Below are 18,918 nucleotides of genomic sequence, written 5' to 3'. Positions count from 1 at the left end.
GTTTCTTGGCGCTAGAGTTGATGTGAAGCAACCTTTCCTCTGGAGACCAAAGGCCCTTGACCTCCAGATCCCCCAGATGAGCACCCCACCCCAGAGTGGATGCATCCGTTATCACTGTGGCCACCGGAGGAGGCAACTGAAAAGGCTTCCCCTGAGACAGGTTGCCTTCCACGCCCCACCAAGACAGATCCGCCGCAGCTTCTCTGGAGATCCTCACTGAATCCCTGAGATCTCCGTTGTGCTGATACCACTGCCTGCGGAGGCACCACTGGAGCGCCCTCATGTGCCAGCGTGCATGGTTGACCAACAGAATGCAAGAAGCCATCAGACCGAGCAGGCGAAGGACCTTCAGGACTGGAACGACCGCTCCATTGTAAAATAAAGGAATAATTTCCTGTATGTCGCGAATCCTTTGAGGGGGAGGGAATGCACGACATACAGTTGTGTCCAGTACAGCACCTATGAACAGGTTGCGCTGGGAGGGCACCAGGTGAGATTTGGGTACGTTTATCGAAAAACCCAACCTGTACAACAACTGGGTTGTCTCCTGCAGATGATTAAGCACTCTCTCCGACGACTCCGCTTTGATCAGCCAGTCGTCCAGATACGGGAATACAGGAATCCCTGATCTTCTGAGATGCGCCGCCACCACCGCCATCACCTTGGTGAAGACTCGAGGCGCAATAGTAAGTCCAAAAGGAAGGACCGCAAACTGAAAGTGCTGCGATCCCACCGTAAAACGGAGATACCTCCTGTGCGACTTCAGGATTGGGATGTGAAAGTACGCATCCTGCAAGTCGAGTGACACCATCCAGTCTTCTTCCAGCAGAGCCTGAAGAACCTGAGCAAGGGTGAGCATCTTGAATTTCTCCTGCTTCAGATAAAAATTCAAGATCCTGATATCCAGGATTGGACGAAGCCTGCCATCCTTCTTGGGAATCAGGAAATACCGGGAGTAGCATCCCTGACCCCTTTCCTGCTCTGGGACCACCTCTATCGCACCTTTTCTCAATAGAGTTTGAACTTCCTCCTGAAGGAGTAACAGATGTTCCTCTGAGCAATATCCCTGACAAGGAGGGTAATTGGGAGGGAATTCCCGAAAGGGAAGGGCATACCCATTTTCTACGAGATTGAGAACCCAAAGATCTGATGTAACCGATTCCCAATCCCGTAGAAAGTGGGTAAGCCGACCCCCCACCGGACCTACATGATCCTGAATGGCGGATCTAGGGCTGCTTTTCCGTGGCTGAGGGGTTGGAGGAGGTGGAGGAGGAAGAGGCTTGACGCCCTCGAGGACGTGCTCTCTGCTTTCCCCTGTATGACCTATACAAGGTATTCTGCTGCTGCTGCTGCTGTTGCTGCTGCTGCTGCTGCTGCTGACCTTGTCTAAATGAACGAAAGGAAGAGCGACCAAACCCTCTGAATTTCCTGGTTGTAGAACCTCTGACCTGAAGGCCAAGAGATCTAGCAGTTGCTCTGCTATCCTTGAATCTCTCCAAGGCCGTGTCTGCTTTTTTTTCCAAAGAGTCCTTCGCCATCGAAAGGCAGATCCAATAAAGCAGACTGCACATCAGCCGAAAAATCAGATGATTTCAACCAAGCTGAACGCCTTGTGGCAACCGCCGTGCCCATGATCCTTGCCACAGAATCAGCAGTATCGAGGCCGCTTTGGATGACCTGACGGGCTGCTGCTTGAGAGTCCGATAAAACTTCCTCAAAGTCCTTTCTGCTATCCTCTGGAACCTTAGGGATCAATGAACGCATAGAGTCCATAAGTGCATGTACATATCTTCCCATAAGGCAAGTGGCATTAGATGATTTTAATGCCATACTAGCAGAAGAAAAAGTCTTTTTGGCGACTTGATCCTGTTTTCTGGCCTCTTTGTCGCCAGGCACCTGCGGAAAGGCACCAACCGACTTCTTAGAACATGCAGCTTGAATCACCAAACTCTCAGGAGAAGGGTGAGATGACAAGAAGGCTGGATCTTCAGGAGCCACCCTATATCTCCTAGCCACACTTTTCGAAACTGCAGGAGCAGAAAAAGGTTTCTTCCATACTTCCATTATGGGCTCCGTTAAAGCATCATTATATGGTAGTAAAGGTTCCACCGCCAAGTTCGGAGAATGAAGAACCTCAGTCAGTAAATTTGACTTAAATTCGACAGTAGGTAAAGTCAAACCTAAAAGTCCTGCTGCCTTTTTCATAACATGATATGGCTGAACATCTCTAGAGGGTGTATCAGGTCCTGATGGTAAAGCCCATTCTGGAGAAAATTCAAGACCACTCGCCTCTGCCAGGTCCTCGAAATAACTCCCATCCAGCTCACCTTCAGTCTGAATGAGACTCACAAATTCTCTGTTCATCTAGGAGACGTTGAGCCTCTCTCCTAGACCTCAGCTTAACTCGAAGTGCAGCCGGATCCAATGCCGAATCCGACGGCGCCGGAGCCGACGTCGGAATCGAATCCGAAGGCTTGGAAGGATGTTCCATAGACTTGCTTGGAGTCGGCGACGCCGGAGTCGTCGACTTCGGTCGAGCCGGCGTCGATATCGGCGTCTACCTCGGTGGAGCCTGGTACTGCCACAGCGGGGTCGGGGCTGGCATATACGGCATGAAAGGTGTCGGAGCATATGAGTGAGGTACACCCAAATTAAAAGCCATTGGACCCATGGGACCCGAAGGTGCTCCAGAGGGGTACCATGATCTTGAGAAAACACCATACATAGCGTTTAGAAACGCAGAAGGGTCCTGACCTGGAGCTGGAAATGGTGGGTGCTCAGGTTGATCTCGAGGCAGATTCTAATCTGTTTCCATAACAGGATTCGAAGTCTCCTCCTCAACAGGAACTCCATCGGCGTCCTCCGGAGTTGAAGATGGAGCCGGAGTCGGATCCGGAACAGGAGTCGGAGAATGGACTAGCGACTCCGAAGGTGAGGCCTCACCTTCCTGATCCGACACTTGTGGAGGAATTACCTTCGACTTCATCCTCTTGGGAGATTTCGATCTTGAACCAGACTTATCATCTGAATGATGACGGGACTCATGCCTCCTCTTCTTATGTTTTTTACGAGAGCTGGAAGCGTGATCCGATGAAGACTTCGAGGCCGACGCCTCTCGAGATCTCGACCTGGATCTTGACTTCGACCTCTTCGAGTGTTTTGAAGATCTTCTAACTTTACTCGTCTTCAGCTTAGCCACAAGAAGTTTTGACTCTCTTTCTCGTAGAGCCTTCGGATTCATCTTCTGACACGACGAACACCCATCAACGTCGTGATCAGAACTCAGACACCAAATGCAGTCTTGGTGTGGGTCCGTAACGGACATCATCTTTCCACATTCTCTACAAGGCTTAAAACCTGTTTTCTTTGTCGACATGACAATCGAGTAAAAAGATCAGAGAATGGAGAATCGAAGAAATATAGTAACAAAGTACTAGAAGCTACAGAGTATCCCGAAACCGTTAGCATCGACGACGCGGAAAAAAGGGAACTGATGTCATCACGCCGGCGTGGGCCTATTGTAGGCGTCGGTGACGTCAGCGGAGTCGCGAGCGATGTCGTGTCTCTATGACGTCCGAGTCCACGTCGGCGCGAGGCTACAAAAAGAATTTCCGAATGTTGCTGACGCAAGGGGATATTCACAAGGTGAGGAATCCACACGGCAGATGTATCTATCAGAAATCCTGAGCAAGGTCTTCAATGTATTAAATTATAGGAATATTCCATCATCCTGGAAAGAGTCTATCATCGTCCCAGTATTTAAGAAGGGGGATCGGTCAGACCCAGCGTGTTACCGGCCAATCTCTCTAATAGATTCATCTGTCAAAATCCTGGGGCGGGTCATCCTGCGCAAATTGCAGAATTGGCTCGATGAGAAAGGGATTTTATCTAATGTCCAATATGGATTCCGATCCAAAAGAAGTACTTTGGATCAGTGTCTCAACCTACAACTGTTAGTGGACAAATACACTGTCGCCAGGGAGGGGTCCTTATATTTAGGTTTTATGGACCTTTCTTCGGCCTTTGACCTCGTGAATCGCTCGAAACTCTGGCAGATCCTAATTGACCTAGGCCTTGATCCAACTTTGGTAAACTTCCTGGCGGATTTACACTCTGGCCTGCGGGCCTCCGTTAGGGTGAACACAGAGGGGCGTTGTTCTAGCCACTTTCATTCAGAAAGGGGGGTCAGGCAGGGGTGTATCATGGCCCCTCTCTTGTTCACGATTTATATAAACGCCATTGAACCGGTGCTTAAGGAGGTGATGGCAGACATACCACATGCAGGAGATCTGGGTATACCTGTTCTCTTGTATGCGGACGATGCTGTTCTTCAACGCTTGTTGGATGCATTCGGAGTTTTTATGAACTCATTAGACCTTAAAATTAATGTAAAAAAATCCCAAATCATGATAACAGGGAAAGGTTCTCGAAAGAAAAACGTGAAAACCTTCTTCTGTGGCAGAGAGGAACTAAGCAGAGTACCCACATTCCCGTAACTAGGTATTATCTTTGAGGAGAGGTGGAATTGGGGCACACAGATTAAAGCAAGAAACACTGCCTTTGCAAGATCCTCTATGGCCATTACGGCCTTTAGCAAAAAGCTCGGAGGAAGGCCCATAGAAGCCCTGTTAAATATTTATAAAGCAAAGTGTTTGGCGGTAGCGACATATGGTTGCTCACTATGGGGATACAGTGCTACGGACTGCTTGCAAATCACTGAAAACAAATTCATGAGAACAATTTTATCAGTACCGCAGTCAACCCCCTCTTTTTCGGTGCATTCATAGCTGGGCGTCGGTTTTATTACGGATCTACTAAAGGTAGCGCCGTTAATAACCTGGCTGAAGACCTGGCTGAATGCGGAACTCTCCCTAAATCACTCCATACTCAAGGACTGTCTCCACTTAGACAACGCAAACAAAATCAAGTGGTTATCTTACGTTAAACAAGGTTTTCAGAATATCGGAAGACCAGAGCTCTTCCTTGTGCCAGAAAATATAACCGCAAAGGATGTAGCTTTAACAAAGGTGGCATTGCTACAGAGGTTGTCTTTGTGCAGAGAAGAGAAGGAGCTCAGAAAAACAACCGTTAGATCCAATTTTATGGTTTCAAATCCCCCAGGTCCTGAGCCCTACCTGGTTTTAGTCAACAGACCTTATCATAGATTTCTTTTAACGCGTTTCCGTTTAAATTTGATTTATCTGAATTTAGGTCAACTAACAGCATGGTGTACCCCCGATCAAGCGCCTCCGTGCTCCTGTGATAATTTTTCAAAACCGGATACAATGCATTTTGTAATGTTCTGTGGCCATTATATGGCTGCAAGGAGGAAGTTTCTTGTCCCCATCCTCAAGGAAGCAGGGGGATACTCCTCTCTTTGTTTTGATATAATTCCTCCCAGGGGAATAGGAGTGATCTCAGGTTCACATTTGAGTGAACAAACTCCCTTACTCTCTCTTTTGATCGTAGCATTCCTGGCAGCGCACAGCTGTGAGAGTTTTTACTACTATTTTTCTTTATCTTCAAGGGGGATACTCCTCTCTGTGTTTTGATATAATTCCTCCCAGGGGAATAGGAGTGATCTCAGGTTCACATTTGAGTGAACAAACTCCCTTACTCTCTCTTTTGATCGTAGCATTCCTGGCAGCGCACAGCTGTGAGAGTTTTTACTACTATTTTTCTTTATCTTCAAGGGGGATACTCCTCTCTTTGTTTTGATATTTATTCAGGTGAGGCCTGCTCTCCTATATTTGCAACTATTAAGCAGTCCCAGGGTCATCTCCCATGTTGCTAGTTTCTTGGTGGGGGCTGCCAGGGAGAGAAAAAAGATAATGAAACTCCACACTTGAACGTATTTTTATAATTCATGCATTTTATGTACACAGTGTGTTTTTTAAATATGGATGGGATAGTACCTACTTTGTATATGTATTGACCTTTTTTCTAATATTTTTAATATTTATGAAATTTGTGAACTTTTTAATAATGTAACTGTAATTTATATATTGATCATTACTGTCTTTTTATGATATTGAATTATCGAATAAAGTAATTTGACTGACTGACTGACACTGAATTCCAAGCACTAGGTAAGGAACAATAGCAGCACAGAACAAGTTACTTACCTTCGGTAACGCTTTTTCTGGTAGATACTATATCTGCCTGTGGATTCCTCACCTTGTGAATATCCCCCTTGCATCAGCAACGTTCGGAAATTTTCTTCGTAGTACGCCGACGTGGGCGACGTCACAGGAGCACGGCATCGCGCGCGACTCCGTCTGACGTCACCGACCCCATATCAGGCCCACGCCGGCGTGATGATGTCAGTTCCGCCCTTTTTTCCGTGCCTTCGAGGCACACGGACGGACCAACGATAGCAAATATGCAAATGTACACAGTACATATAGAACAAAATCAATACAATAGTATAAACCATATATACAGAAAGACCAGGTATAGCAGAGTGGACAACGGGGAGGCGGGTGGGTCAGTGAGGAATCCACAGGCAGATATAGTATCTACCAGAAAAAGCGTCAGCACAAGATTCAAATCCCAATGAGGAACAACAAAAGGAGTAGGAGGGAACATATTTATGAGACCCCTCAAGAATCTCAAAACCACCGGAGAGATGGCTGATCCGGCAAACATAGAAACGCCGATAAGGCTGAAAGATACCCCTTAACCGTGGCCACAGCCAAACCTTGCTGCACCAGATAAAGGGCAAATTGTAAAATATTAGACAAATGAGCCTTCAAAGGGTCAATATCTCTCTCCCTGCACCAAGAAACAAATTTTGACCACCTATAGGAGTAAATGGACTTAGTGGTGTCACGCCTGGCAGAGAGAATGACATCCACCACCTCGTGAGGGAGAGAAAAAGAACTCAAGTTGCCCCGTTCAATCTCCAGGCATGAAGGTGTAATGTCTGGAGGTGGGGGTGTAGAACCTGCCCCTCCATCTGAGAGAGGAGGTCTGCCCTGCGAGGGAGACGGAGCGGCGGGTGAGAGGAGAGGTGGAGTAGGTCCGAATACCACACCCTTCTTGGCCAATCCGGAGCGACCAATATGACTTGGGCCCGGTCTTGACGAATCTTCCTCAGAACCCGAGGAATCAAAGGTATGGGAGGAAACGCGTAAAGGAGTTGACCTCCCCAACTCAACTGAAACGCGTCCCCCAATGCTCCTTGCATCGGATACTGGAGACTGCAGAATGACAGGCAGTGCGCATTCTCGCGAGTGGCGAATAGATCCACCCGAGGAGTCCCCCACATCTGAAAGATGTCGTGAACAACCTCCGGGTGAAGCCTCCACTCGTGGTCGGCGGAGAACTGCCGACTGAGACTGTCTGCACGAACGTTCAGAACTCCGGCCAGATGATTTGCCACCAGACAAATCTGATGGTACTGAACCCAGGACCAGAGTCGCAGAGCCTCTCTGCAGAGACACTGCGACCCTACTCCTCCCTGCTTGTTGATGTACCACATCGCAGTCGTGTTGTCCGTCAGGACTTGAACCGAACGACCGCGAAGGGAAGGGAGGAAGGCATTGAGCGCCAAACGTATCGCCCTCAATTCCAGAAGGTTGATGTGAAACAACCTTTCTTCCGGAGACCAAAAACCCTTGACCTCCAGGTCTCCCAGATGAGCACCCCATCAGAGAGTGGATGCATCCGTTATCACTGTGGCCACTGATGGAGGCAGTTGAAAAGGCTTTCCTTGCGACAGATTGCCTTCCACGCCCCACCAAGACAGATCCGCTGCAGCTTCTCTGGAGATCTTCACTGACTCCCTGAGATCTCCGTTGTGCTGATACCACTGCCTGCGGAGGCACCACTGGAGTGCCCTCATGTGCCAGCGTGCATGACTGACCAACAGAATGCAAGAAGCCATCAGACCGAGCAGACGAAGGACCTTCAGGACTGGAACAACCGCTCCATTGTAGAATAAAGGAATCATCTCCTGAATGTCGTGAATCCTTTGAGGTGGAGGGAATGCACGACATACAGTAGTGTCCAGTACCGCACCTATGAACAGGTTGCGCTGGGAGGGCACCAGGTGAGATTTGGGTACGTTTATCGAAAAACCCAATTTGTGTAACAACTGAGTTGTCTCTTGCAGATGATGGAGCACCTTCTCCGGCGACTCTGCTTTGATCAGCCAGTCGTCTAGATAAGGGAATACAGGAATCCCTGATCTTCTGAGATGGGCAGCCACCACTGCCATCACCTTGGTGAAAACTCGAGGCGCAGTAGTAAGTCCAAAGGGAAGGACCGCAAACTGGTAGTGTTGCGATCCCACCGTAAAACGGAGATACTTCCTGTGCGACTTCAAGATTGGGATGTGAAAATACGCATCCTGCAAGTCGATCGACACCATCCAGTCTTCTTCCATCAGCGCCAGAAGAACCTGAGCAAGGGTGAGCATTTTGAACTTCTCCTGTTTGAGATAGAGGTTCAAAATCCTGAGATCCAGGATCGGCCGAAGCCTGCCATCCTTCTTGGGAATCAAGAAATACCGGGAGTAGCACCCTTGACCCCTCTCCTGCTCTGGAACCACCTCTATTGCACCCTTTCGAAATAGAGCCAGGACTTCCTCCTGCAGGAGAAGCAGGTGGTCCTCCAAACAATAACCTTGGCAAGGAGGGTAATTGGGAGGGAACTCCTGAAAAGGAAGTGCATACCCATTCTCTACGAGATTGAGAACCCAAAGATCTGATGTAACCGATTCCCAATCTCGTAGAAAATGAGTAAGCCGACCCCCTACTGGCCCTACATGATCCAGAATGGTGGATCTAGGGCTGCTTTGCTGATGCGGGTGGGGGTTGGGCATTATTGGAGGAAGTGGAGGAAGAGGAGACTTGACGTCCACGTCCACGACCCTTCTGTCTACCTCTATAGGACTTATATAGAGGGTTCTGCTGCTGCTGCTGTTGCTGTTGGCCCTGCTTGAAGGGACGAAAAGAAGATCTACCGAATCCTCTGAATTTTCTAGTCGTAGACCCTCTCATCTGCAGACCCAAAGATCTTGCAGTGGCACGGCTGTCCTTAAACCTTTCCAAGGCTACATCAGCCTTCTTACCAAAAAGGCCAGTTCCTTCAAAAGGTAAGTCCAGCAATGTAGACTGCACATCCGCAGAGAAATCCGAGGACTTTAACCATGCGGCTCTCCTGGTCGCAATAGATGAACCCATAATTCTAGCAACAGAATCCACAGTGTCCATGCCGCTCTGAATGACCATGCGGGCAGCAGCCTGAGTGTCAGAGATCACTTCAATAAAGTTCTTCCTATCCTCCTCAGGAAGTTTTGATGACAATTGCTTCACTGAGTCCATTAGTGCATGCACATACCTACCTAAAAGGCAAGTAGCATTTGATGACTTAAGAGCCATGCTCCCAGAAGAGAAAGTCTTCTTCGCAGACTGATCTAATTTCTTTGATTCTTTGTCAGCTGGCACTTGAGGGAAAGAGCCTGCAGCCCTATTAGAGCAAGCCGCCTGTACCACAAGACTTTCTGGAGATGGATGTGTAGAAAGAAATGCAGGGTCATCAGGAGCCACCCTATAGCGCCTCGCAATAACTCTTGAAACTGCAGGAGCAGATAATGGCCTCTTCCAAATCTCCTTTATTGGATCCGTCAAGGCATCAGTAAATGGCAGTGTAGGCTCAACAATTGAAGAGGGAGAGTGCAAGACTTCAGTGAGGATGTTGGGCTTCTATTCCACTGTGGGCAGCTTTAAGTTAAGAAGATCAGCAGCCTTCCTAATAACCACGTGATAGGGTGCCACATCCCAACTTTACCCGTCTCCGGTTGACTCTTTCGAGCAGCGCCGAACCACTAGAGAACGAACTGTACTACATATTCCAGCTAAGACGTCTGGCTGTTCAACTCACATAGCACAGCGTCTTTCAATACGTCATTACTCAGATTCATTCCCTGGCCTTATTACCTTTATTCACATACGAAGCTCTGAAGCATTTTCAGGGGGTATTTTCACCAACAATGAATAGTTTGGTCCTGATGATGGTCTACATGACGGCAGCATCATAGACCGAAACGTCGACATCTACATCATCTCCATCAACGTTGCTTATGCACGAGCATACAACCATCGCTAATTAATTTTATTGGTTGTCTGTCTTATTCTTTAGGAGCTTGATGTTTAGTATTGAACTGAAGTGTTTATGTTGTTTATACCTCTGTTCTTTACTTTTTTGTACAAAATTCGTTGGTTCATATGTCTCCCCATATGTCTACTTGTAAAGTTTATTACCAAAATCCATAAACCTCTTATGAATATAATTTTCCTTGTTCCGTGTATCTTCTTCCTTCCAGTGATTTATTCCATTGTTATAATTCTCTTTGATATGTGATATTCTTTTGATACACTGGAGTGCGATTATCCTAATACGACTCCAAACTGAGCAAATCTGGTCCTAGAATCAAGTCCCTTGTAGCACCTTTTGACTTGAATTACATCCCTAGACGGAGCATCAGAAGTCGAAGGTAGACCCCACTCGGGAGAGAGTTCCAGACAACTAGCATCCCGAAGTTAATCGAAATCATCATCATGATCAGGAAGCTCGCCTTCTTCCACATCAGAACTTTCATCATCTCTTTGCTCGAGAAGACGCTGAGCTCTTCGCCTCGACCACTCCAATCGAATCGAAGTCGACGGATCCGGTAACGACTCCGACGTAGCCGGTTCCGACGTCGATCGAGGAGCCGGAGCAGTAGGACGAGAATCATGAACAGGTGTGGTACCTCGATCTCGACTACGAGGTCGATCCGGAGTCGGCGAAGCCGCATGCGGAGTCGAAGACCTCGGTGGAGCCGTACCGAGCCAAGGTGGAAGAGGCGCCGGCATGAAAGGCATAAATGGAGCCGGGGCGTACGACTGAGGAATACCCAGATTGTACGATAATGGACCCATGGGACCAACAGGCGCTCCAGCGGGGTACATCGCCCTAGAATATACTCCAAACATCGCATTGAGAAAATGCGAGGGATCCTGACCGGGACCAGGAAAGGGAGGGTACGGACCTACCGGATGTTCCAATGGAGGTCGTTCCGACACATTCTCACTCTGACCTTCTGGGTCCACAGGAGTCTCCATTGGAGCCGGATCTTGAGGAATCACCTCTTCTTCCTCTTCATGCTCCGAAGGATGCGAGGATACCGGATCCGGCTCCGGCTCCGGAGTCGGAGAACCTTCTTTTGACAAGGCAGGCGAAGGAGAGACAAAGTCTTTACGGTGTTTGTGAGACTTTTTCTTCGAGTCAGAGGATTCCTTCTCCGAATGATGCTTTGAACTGTGCTTCCTCCTCTTATGCTTTCTCCTCGAGGAGCTCGAAGCGTGACCTGAAGCCGACTTAGATCTAGACCTAGATCTTTCTCTGGATCTTGACTTCGCTTTAGATCTCGACTCCTCTCCAGATCTCGAACCCGCTCTGGATCTCGACGCCGATCCCGACTTCGATCGAGACCTTTGCTTCGACTTCGATCTTCGTGACGTCGATCTCGAATATCTTCCAGTATCCTGCTTTACCTTCGCCAAAAGTAGTTTAGCTTCACGCTCCCGAAGCGCCTTTGGATTCATTTTAAAACAGGAATTGCAGTTTTTGACGTCGTGACCCGAACCAAGACACCACAAACAATCCTTATGTGAGTCAGTGATAGACATCATGCGGGCACAAGACCTACATTGCTTAAAGCCTGTTTTCCTCGACGACATCTTCGGTGAAGAATCAAGTCGCAAAAGAGAAACAGTGACAAATAATTAACAGCTAGATACTAAGTATCGCAGAAGATCCCGAAAACCGTTAGCGTCGAAGACGCGGAAAAAAGGGAACCGACGTCATCACGCCGGCGTGGGCCTGATATGGGGTCGGTGACGTCAGACGGAGTCGCGCGCGATGCCGTGCTCCTGTGACGTCGCCTACGTCGGCGTACTACGAAGAAAATTTCCGAACGTTGCTGACGCAAGGGGGATATTCACAAGGTGAGGAATCCACATGGCAGATGTATCTATCAGAAGGTACATTTTATGTTATGTTATTGGATTTCTAAAGCGCACAGCTGCCCCAGCAACGGGGCGTCCCGGCGTCTGTTGTCTGTTAACATGTCATGCCAGGCATTCAAGACAGAAATATTTGCTTAAATTATAGAATGATTCTGAACTGGGATGGTGCAGTGAGCTAAAAAACGGTGATGGATCAAGCCCTGATTTTTGACTGGGTAGGAGTGTTCTGCTTAATTCAGATGCTCTGTCCATCACCACCCCCTTTTATGAATAAATTATAGAATGAGCAAACAAATCATGGTAAAGTTCCTAAAGAGGATAGCTACTTAGGTTGGCCATATTAAAAGAGGTATTTTAAAGAGGAATCCATTGGAGCCTGCTTCTGCTGTTCCAATAGACTTACTCTGCTTTCCACTAGCAGCAGTACTCCACAATAAGAGGCTTAAAGTTGCAAACGTATGGGAAAGAAACAAACTAACTTTCTGTGCTTGACTGCTCCAGCAAGAAGCTTAGCTTGAGAAAATTTGTTCTTGTTTTCAGCTACTTTTACAGATGGTTTCTTCTCCACTTCCTTCTTCGAATCTACATTTTCACCGGCTTTTGCAACAGCACTGTGAAACAATAATTAAGGATAAAACCCAATATGGTATACAAAAGCCAAAGTTCAACTAGAATAAACAACCTAACATCAAAGTAATAACAAATAACATTTTTACATAACGATTGTGGTTGTATGTCACAATAATCAGGGTCAACAATGAAGATCTGCACATATATACAGACTCAAAAATATGGACTACCAACTTATTGTCAAGGTAAACATTCAAAGGGAAGTATAGATCTACCTACAGTAACAATACGTTGGTAGTCTATATTGTGGGCTCAATGCAAGTGCAGATTGATATTTAGATTTTATTATTAAGCTAAATCACCAATGTTTTCTCAAAGGTTTTGCAGCTTCATACAGCAGTACATGTTTTTACATTCGTACCAGACAGCAAACAATAGATGCAGCTTCAGAAAATTGAGTTATACACCATCAAAATCAACTGCGAACATGTTTTCAACTCTGCAAGGATTTCTCTTGTGGATGTATTGTCTCCGGACTGGTCAATGATTGAAAATGGTCCAATGAACCAAGCTTGAACCAATACAGAAATAGTATCCTATGTTAAATGGTACTTATTTATGTTCTATAGGCAAGTTGTTAAAAACAGTCAATTATTGCGCCTGCGATGAGGTGGTATGAACAATCACTGAGGTGCTGAATGAAGTGTAGATGACTGGCCAAGAAAACAACACCTATATGGACACTGTGTTGTAACCTTCCTATGACAGAAAGCTTATTAATATGAACACAAGATGCAGCTCAAGTTGATTATTTAGGACATTCCCACCTATCTGATTCACTTTATTTACACTTGTTAAATTTTGATTAGGCTCGCATTTGAATCTCTGTTGCACATCATTAGTAATTATTCAATGGGGGTCCACAGCTCTCAAAAAGGTAAGAACCACTACTCTACACATCCATGAAAATTTATATATACCCTCAGAGCCATTATTGTAAATGTCCTAGCACTGCACGTTGGCCCATTACTAGTTTGAATGCAGCACTGTATGCGGTTTAAATAGTATTTTTAACTGCAGACTGCTTCTATTCTTACCATAAAGCTCATTTTTGGTGAACTGAAGAGCATGATGGAGAACTCCACTCCACTCCACTGCAATTTTATTTCTACCTCTTTCTCTTCCATTTACTACAGAAACCCTACACGACTGAGAAAAAAAAATATACCAGATAAGGAGACAATAACAACTCCCTTATCTGCAAGATCGATTTTGCTTACATTTATTTCTAATAATTTCAACGGTTTGGAGAGGGGACAGCAGAGCTTTTTAAGGGAGATGGCCACTTCTGAGTCACTCTGATTATATACCAGTACCTTGGCCTGGACCACTATATGCTGACTATCTCTAAGCAGCATTTTTTCCTTCAGAACCTAAACAGCTGGGTTAATGGCACAGTCAATTAATATATTGAGGAGAGGCTGAAAATATGGACAATGTTGATGTCTCATCGGTGAAACCAGACACAGCCTCATCTCACAGATTCCACAAAGAGCAGTACATCCCATCCCTTGCTTTGCCTTGCCTTCATTTGAAACTCTCCTGGAACTGTTTCCCTTCTGCTGGATTAAAACAGCTACTGATCGAACAGCCAGGTCTTGAGTATGCTCTTGATGGTCAGCAGGTCCTGGGTCTTGGGTCTGTCGTAGGCACAGTGGGAGGGTGTTCCATGTCTTGGCGGTGAGGTGGGAGAAGGATCTCCAACCGTTGGTTGTTCTTCGGATGCACGGGCCGGTGGCGAGTGAGAGGTCAGCGTAGCGTAGCTGGCGGTTGGGGATGTAGAAGGAGAGCCGTCAGTTGAGGTAGGCTGGGCAGGTCTTGTGGAGTGCCTTGTGTGCGTGGGTGAGGAGCTTGAAGGATATCCTCTTGTTGACGGTGAGCCAGTGCAGGTTTCTCAAGTGGGGGGTGATCTGGGCGTGGCCGTGGCGTGGTACGTCGAGGATCAGTCGTGCCGAGGCGTTTTGGATGCGTTGTAGTCGTTTGATGAGCTTGGTCGGGGCTCCCGCGTAGAGAGCGTTTCCATAGTCGAGTCTGCTGCTGACGAGGGCCTGGGTGACTGTCTTTCTTGTATCTGTCGGGATCCATCTGTAGATCTTGCGGAGCATGCGGGGGCTGTTGAAGTAGGAGGAGGAGATGGCGTTGACTAGCTTGGTCATTGAGAGCGTTGAGTCGAGGATGATTCCCAGGTTGCGTGCGTGTTGGGTGGGTGTCGAGGCTGCCCCCAGTGCCGTCGGCCACCAGGAGTCGTCCCAGGCTGAATGGTTGGAGCAGAGGATGAGGACCTCCGTCTTGTTGGTGTTCAGCTTCAGATGGCTGGTCTTCATCCAGTCGGCGACGGCCTTCATTCCTTCGTGGAGGTTGGCTTTGGCGGTGATGGGGTCCTTGGTGAGGGAGAGGATCAGCTGAGTGTCGTCGAAGTAGGAGATCATGTTGAGGTCGTGCTGTCGGGCTACGTTTGCGAGCGGGCCATGTAAATGTTGAACAGCGTCTGGCTGAGGGAGGATCCCTGGGGTACGCCGCAGATCTCTGAGGCTTTGGAATGGAATGGGGGAGGTGGACGCACTGGGTTTTGCCGGAGAGGAAGAAGGTGGTCCAATTCAGAGCCTTGTCTCGGATCCCTGAGGCGTGGGCGTAGTGTGCGGTGGTAGACATCTAGAGAGGTCTAGGAGGATGAGTGCTGCGGTCTCACCGTTGTCCAGAAGGGTCCTGATGTCGTCGGTGGCGGCGATGAGGGCAGTCTCGGTGCTGTGGTTGCTGTGGAACCCTGACTGGGTAGGATCCAGGATTCTGTTTTCTTCGAGGTATCGGGTTAGCTGTCGGTTGACGGTTTTCTCAATGACCTTGGCCGGGAACGGGAGCAGAGAGATGGACCGGAAGTTCTTGAGGTCTCTTGGGTCTGCCTTAGGTTTTTTTGAGTAGGGCGTTGATCTCGGCGTGTTTCCAGATCTCTGGGAAGGTCGCGGTCTCGAGGGAGAGATTGGTGACGTTGCACAGGTGGGGTGCGATGGAGCTGCTTGCTCTGTTGAAGACATGGTGCAGGAATGGGTCTGACGGAGAGTGGGAGTGGATTGTGTGCATGGTCTTGATGGGATCATCGATGCTCACGCTGGCCCAGGCTAGCAGAGGGTCGTGGGCGATGGTGTGCGGAGGGTCTGTTGTGTTGCTGTCTGTTGGGGCTGTCTGGGTGTTGAAGCCGTTGTGGATGTCTGCTATCTTGCGGTGGAAGAAGGTGGCGAGAGAGTCGCACAGGGCTTGCGACGGCAGAATGTCGTTGGTGTTGGAGTTGGGGTTGGAGAGTTCCTTCACGATGCAGCCACACCGCGGCTCAGATATGGAGTTAATCTTTACACAGGGGAACAGCCTTTTGACTCGGGCGACAATCTGCTGCAGATAGACAGGTAAGGCTACCACAGGTTTGGGCAACAAGGTGGTGACTTTCTATGAAAAGTTAAATTAAATCCAGTTGTAGCAATGAGTCGGACTTATTGTGACAATTAATTTGATACCTAGTAGTAATATCTTTGGTGGTCCTAAATGGGAGCACTTAGCGGAGGGACTGGTGTAACTAGATGTTTGCCATAGGATTACCAATCTTAATACAGCGAAGACGACAATTTGAAGTTTTCACTGTCAGGACATGTAAAGTTTAAATCAGACAGGTCTTTCTTTTTAATACCAGGCACCCTGCCTTCTGGGCTACTATGGTGTGCCTTGGGGGTGACAAAAGATGTATTCTGACCAGATTTTTTAAAACCAGAATTTAATCGCAAGACAGAAAATGCCTCCTATGCAGGATGAGAGATCATTTAAATTTAATCAAAATAAAAATAAATATTTATAAGGAATAATTGATAACTGGGTGCTAGGTTTAAAACTATGGAAGCTTTTGCTGCGTTTAAGATAAGCTTCTGCTCACTTGTCCGCTAGGTTAGTTCTATATATGATGGATACTTTCATTGCTGCCTATTTGTAAAAATGAAGGTCTGGGGCATGGCCATGTCAACTTTGGCAGTTTAAAAGCTGCCCAACAAAGCTGTTATAGCCGACCTAGAAGGAATATGCTACTTACCAGTATGCATCTGTTCTTGGCATGTGGGGCTGCTGACATTCATATCTGTGCATAGATCGCCGCCTAGTGTTGGGTCCGTATGATTGCACCTTGTTGTCCTGGAAGAGTCTTCGAAGTATCACGAGATAGGTGGCTCCTCCAATAGTGCGCATGAGCATCTTCTCCATCTTCAGATTGTTTTTCGCCATTGTGGCAGAGATGGAGATAGTAAAGTAAGAGATGGTCATGCAAAGATAATGCTGCAGCTGCAACAGGCGAGGAGGGCGGGCGATATGAATGTCAGCAGCCCTACATGCCAAGAACAGATGCATACTGGTAAGTAGCATATTCGAGGCATGTGGGCTGCTGAATTGATATCTGTGCATAGACTGTATAGCAGTATCTCCTCTATTGGTGGTTACCTGTGCCAGCTGCAGCAGTTTGAAAGAGAGTTTTGAGGACAGCCTGGCCTACAGCAGCTTGCTGTTTTGCTTGCACGTCTACACAGTAGTGTTCTGTGAAGGTGTGTATGGGAGTCCATGTGGCTGCTCTACATATGTCTTCAAGAGGAATGTTTCCTAGGAAAGCCATGGATGCCCCCATTTTTCGCGTGGAGTGTGCTCTTGGGGGTAGAGTTAAAGTGCGTTTAGCCTTTTGATAACATATCTGAATGCATTTAACTATCCATCTGGCTATTCCTGTCTTTGATATGGGATTCCCTTTATGTTGTGGTGAAAAAGCAACAGATAATTGCTTTGTTTTTCTAAATGATTTCGTTATGTCCACATAATAAAGCAGAGCTCTCTTGACATCCAGTGTGTGTAGGGCGCTTTCCGCTACCGACTGTGGATTTTGGAAGAACACTGACAGTTCTATTGATTGATTAATATGGAAACTGGATACGACCTTTGGCATAAACTTAGGTTTTGTTTTAAGAACTACCCTGTTAGTATGTATTTGCATGAAAGGTTCTTGAATTGTTAGTGCTTGTAGCTCGCTAACTTGCCTGAGTGAGGTAATGGCAATCAAGAATGCCACCTTCCATGTTAGAAATTGCAATTCGCAGGAGTGTAGAGGTTCGAAAGGAGGTCCCATAAGTCTGGTAAGTACTACGTTTAGGTTCCAGACTGGGCAAGGTGGGTGCCTTGGAGGAATCACCCTTTTAAGCCCCTCCATGAAAGCCTTGATTGCTGGTACTCTAAACAGTGAAAGGTGTTGCCTGTTTTGAAGGTATGCTGCTATAGCAGGAAGGTGTAGTCTTATTGAAGAGTATGCTAGGTTGCATCTGTGAAGATGCAGTAGGTAACATATGATGTTCTGAATGGACGCATCTAATGGGTTGATTTGATTATTGTTGCAGTAAATCACAAATCTTTTCCATTTAGCTGCATAGCATGCTCTAGTAGTTGGTCGTCTTGCCTCCTTAATGATGTTCATGCAGTCTGGAGGCAAGTTAAGGTATCCAAATTCTAAGATTTCAGGAGCCAGATCGCTAGGTTCATCTGATTGGGATCTGGGTGTCTGATTTCTCCATGGTTCCGAGTTAGAAGATGGGGTGCGAGGCGCAGCCTTTGATGAGGAACTACTGAGAGCTCCAGGAACGTTGTGTACCATGGCTGTCTCGCCCATGTGGGAGCATCTAGGATCAGTGTGAGTGACTGTTGCCGCAGTTTGCGTGCCACCAGCGGAATCAGTGGTGCTGGGGGAAAAGCGTACGCAAATCTGTCTGACCAGTTCATCCATATTGCATTGCCCTGCGACGACGGATGTGGGAACCTGGCGGCAAAGGACCGGCATTTTGAGTTTTTGTTTGTGGCAAACAGGTCTATCTCTGGATGCCCCCACTGATCGAAGAATGGTTGGAGAACTTTGGGATGAATCTCCCATTCATGTAGTTGTTGGCTGTGTCTGCTGAGCAGATACGCTATTGGATTGTCTTTCTCTGGGAGGTGTTCTGCCAGGAGAAAGATGTTTTTTGGAATTGCCGACTTCCATATGCTCTGTGCCAAGTGGGCCAGCGGGGGGGGGGGGGGGGGGGGGGAGTGCGTTCCTCCCTGTTTCTGGATATAGTACATGGCTGTCATGTTGTCCGTCCGGATCAACACAGTCTTGCTGTACAGGTATTTTTGTAAAGCTTTTAGAGCTAGGAATATTGCTAGCAACTCTAGTTGGTTGATATGCAGTTTGTTTTGTTTGATTGTCCAGAGCCCTTGTACTGTGTAT

The 18,918-nt window shown here is 47.4% G+C and overlaps 1 protein-coding gene across 1 annotated transcript in view; it reads right to left on the bottom strand.

Moving 5' to 3' along the window:
- Positions 1-18,918, bottom strand: part of PSME3IP1 (proteasome activator subunit 3 interacting protein 1) — a 156,179-nt gene that overhangs the window by 48,022 nt on the left and 89,239 nt on the right. The window contains exon 5 of the mRNA XM_078670931.1: positions 12,497-12,630. Coding sequence (XP_078527057.1) covers positions 12,497-12,630 — 134 coding nt within the window. The remainder of the gene's footprint in view (positions 1-12,496; positions 12,631-18,918) is intronic.

This window comes from Lissotriton helveticus, chromosome 12 (genome assembly GCF_964261635.1).
Source record: "Lissotriton helveticus chromosome 12, aLisHel1.1, whole genome shotgun sequence".
Classification (NCBI taxonomy): Eukaryota; Metazoa; Chordata; class Amphibia; order Caudata; family Salamandridae; genus Lissotriton; species Lissotriton helveticus.
The sequence above is the reverse complement of the archived record's forward strand: the minus strand, read 5'-3'. Positions and strand labels throughout refer to the sequence as shown.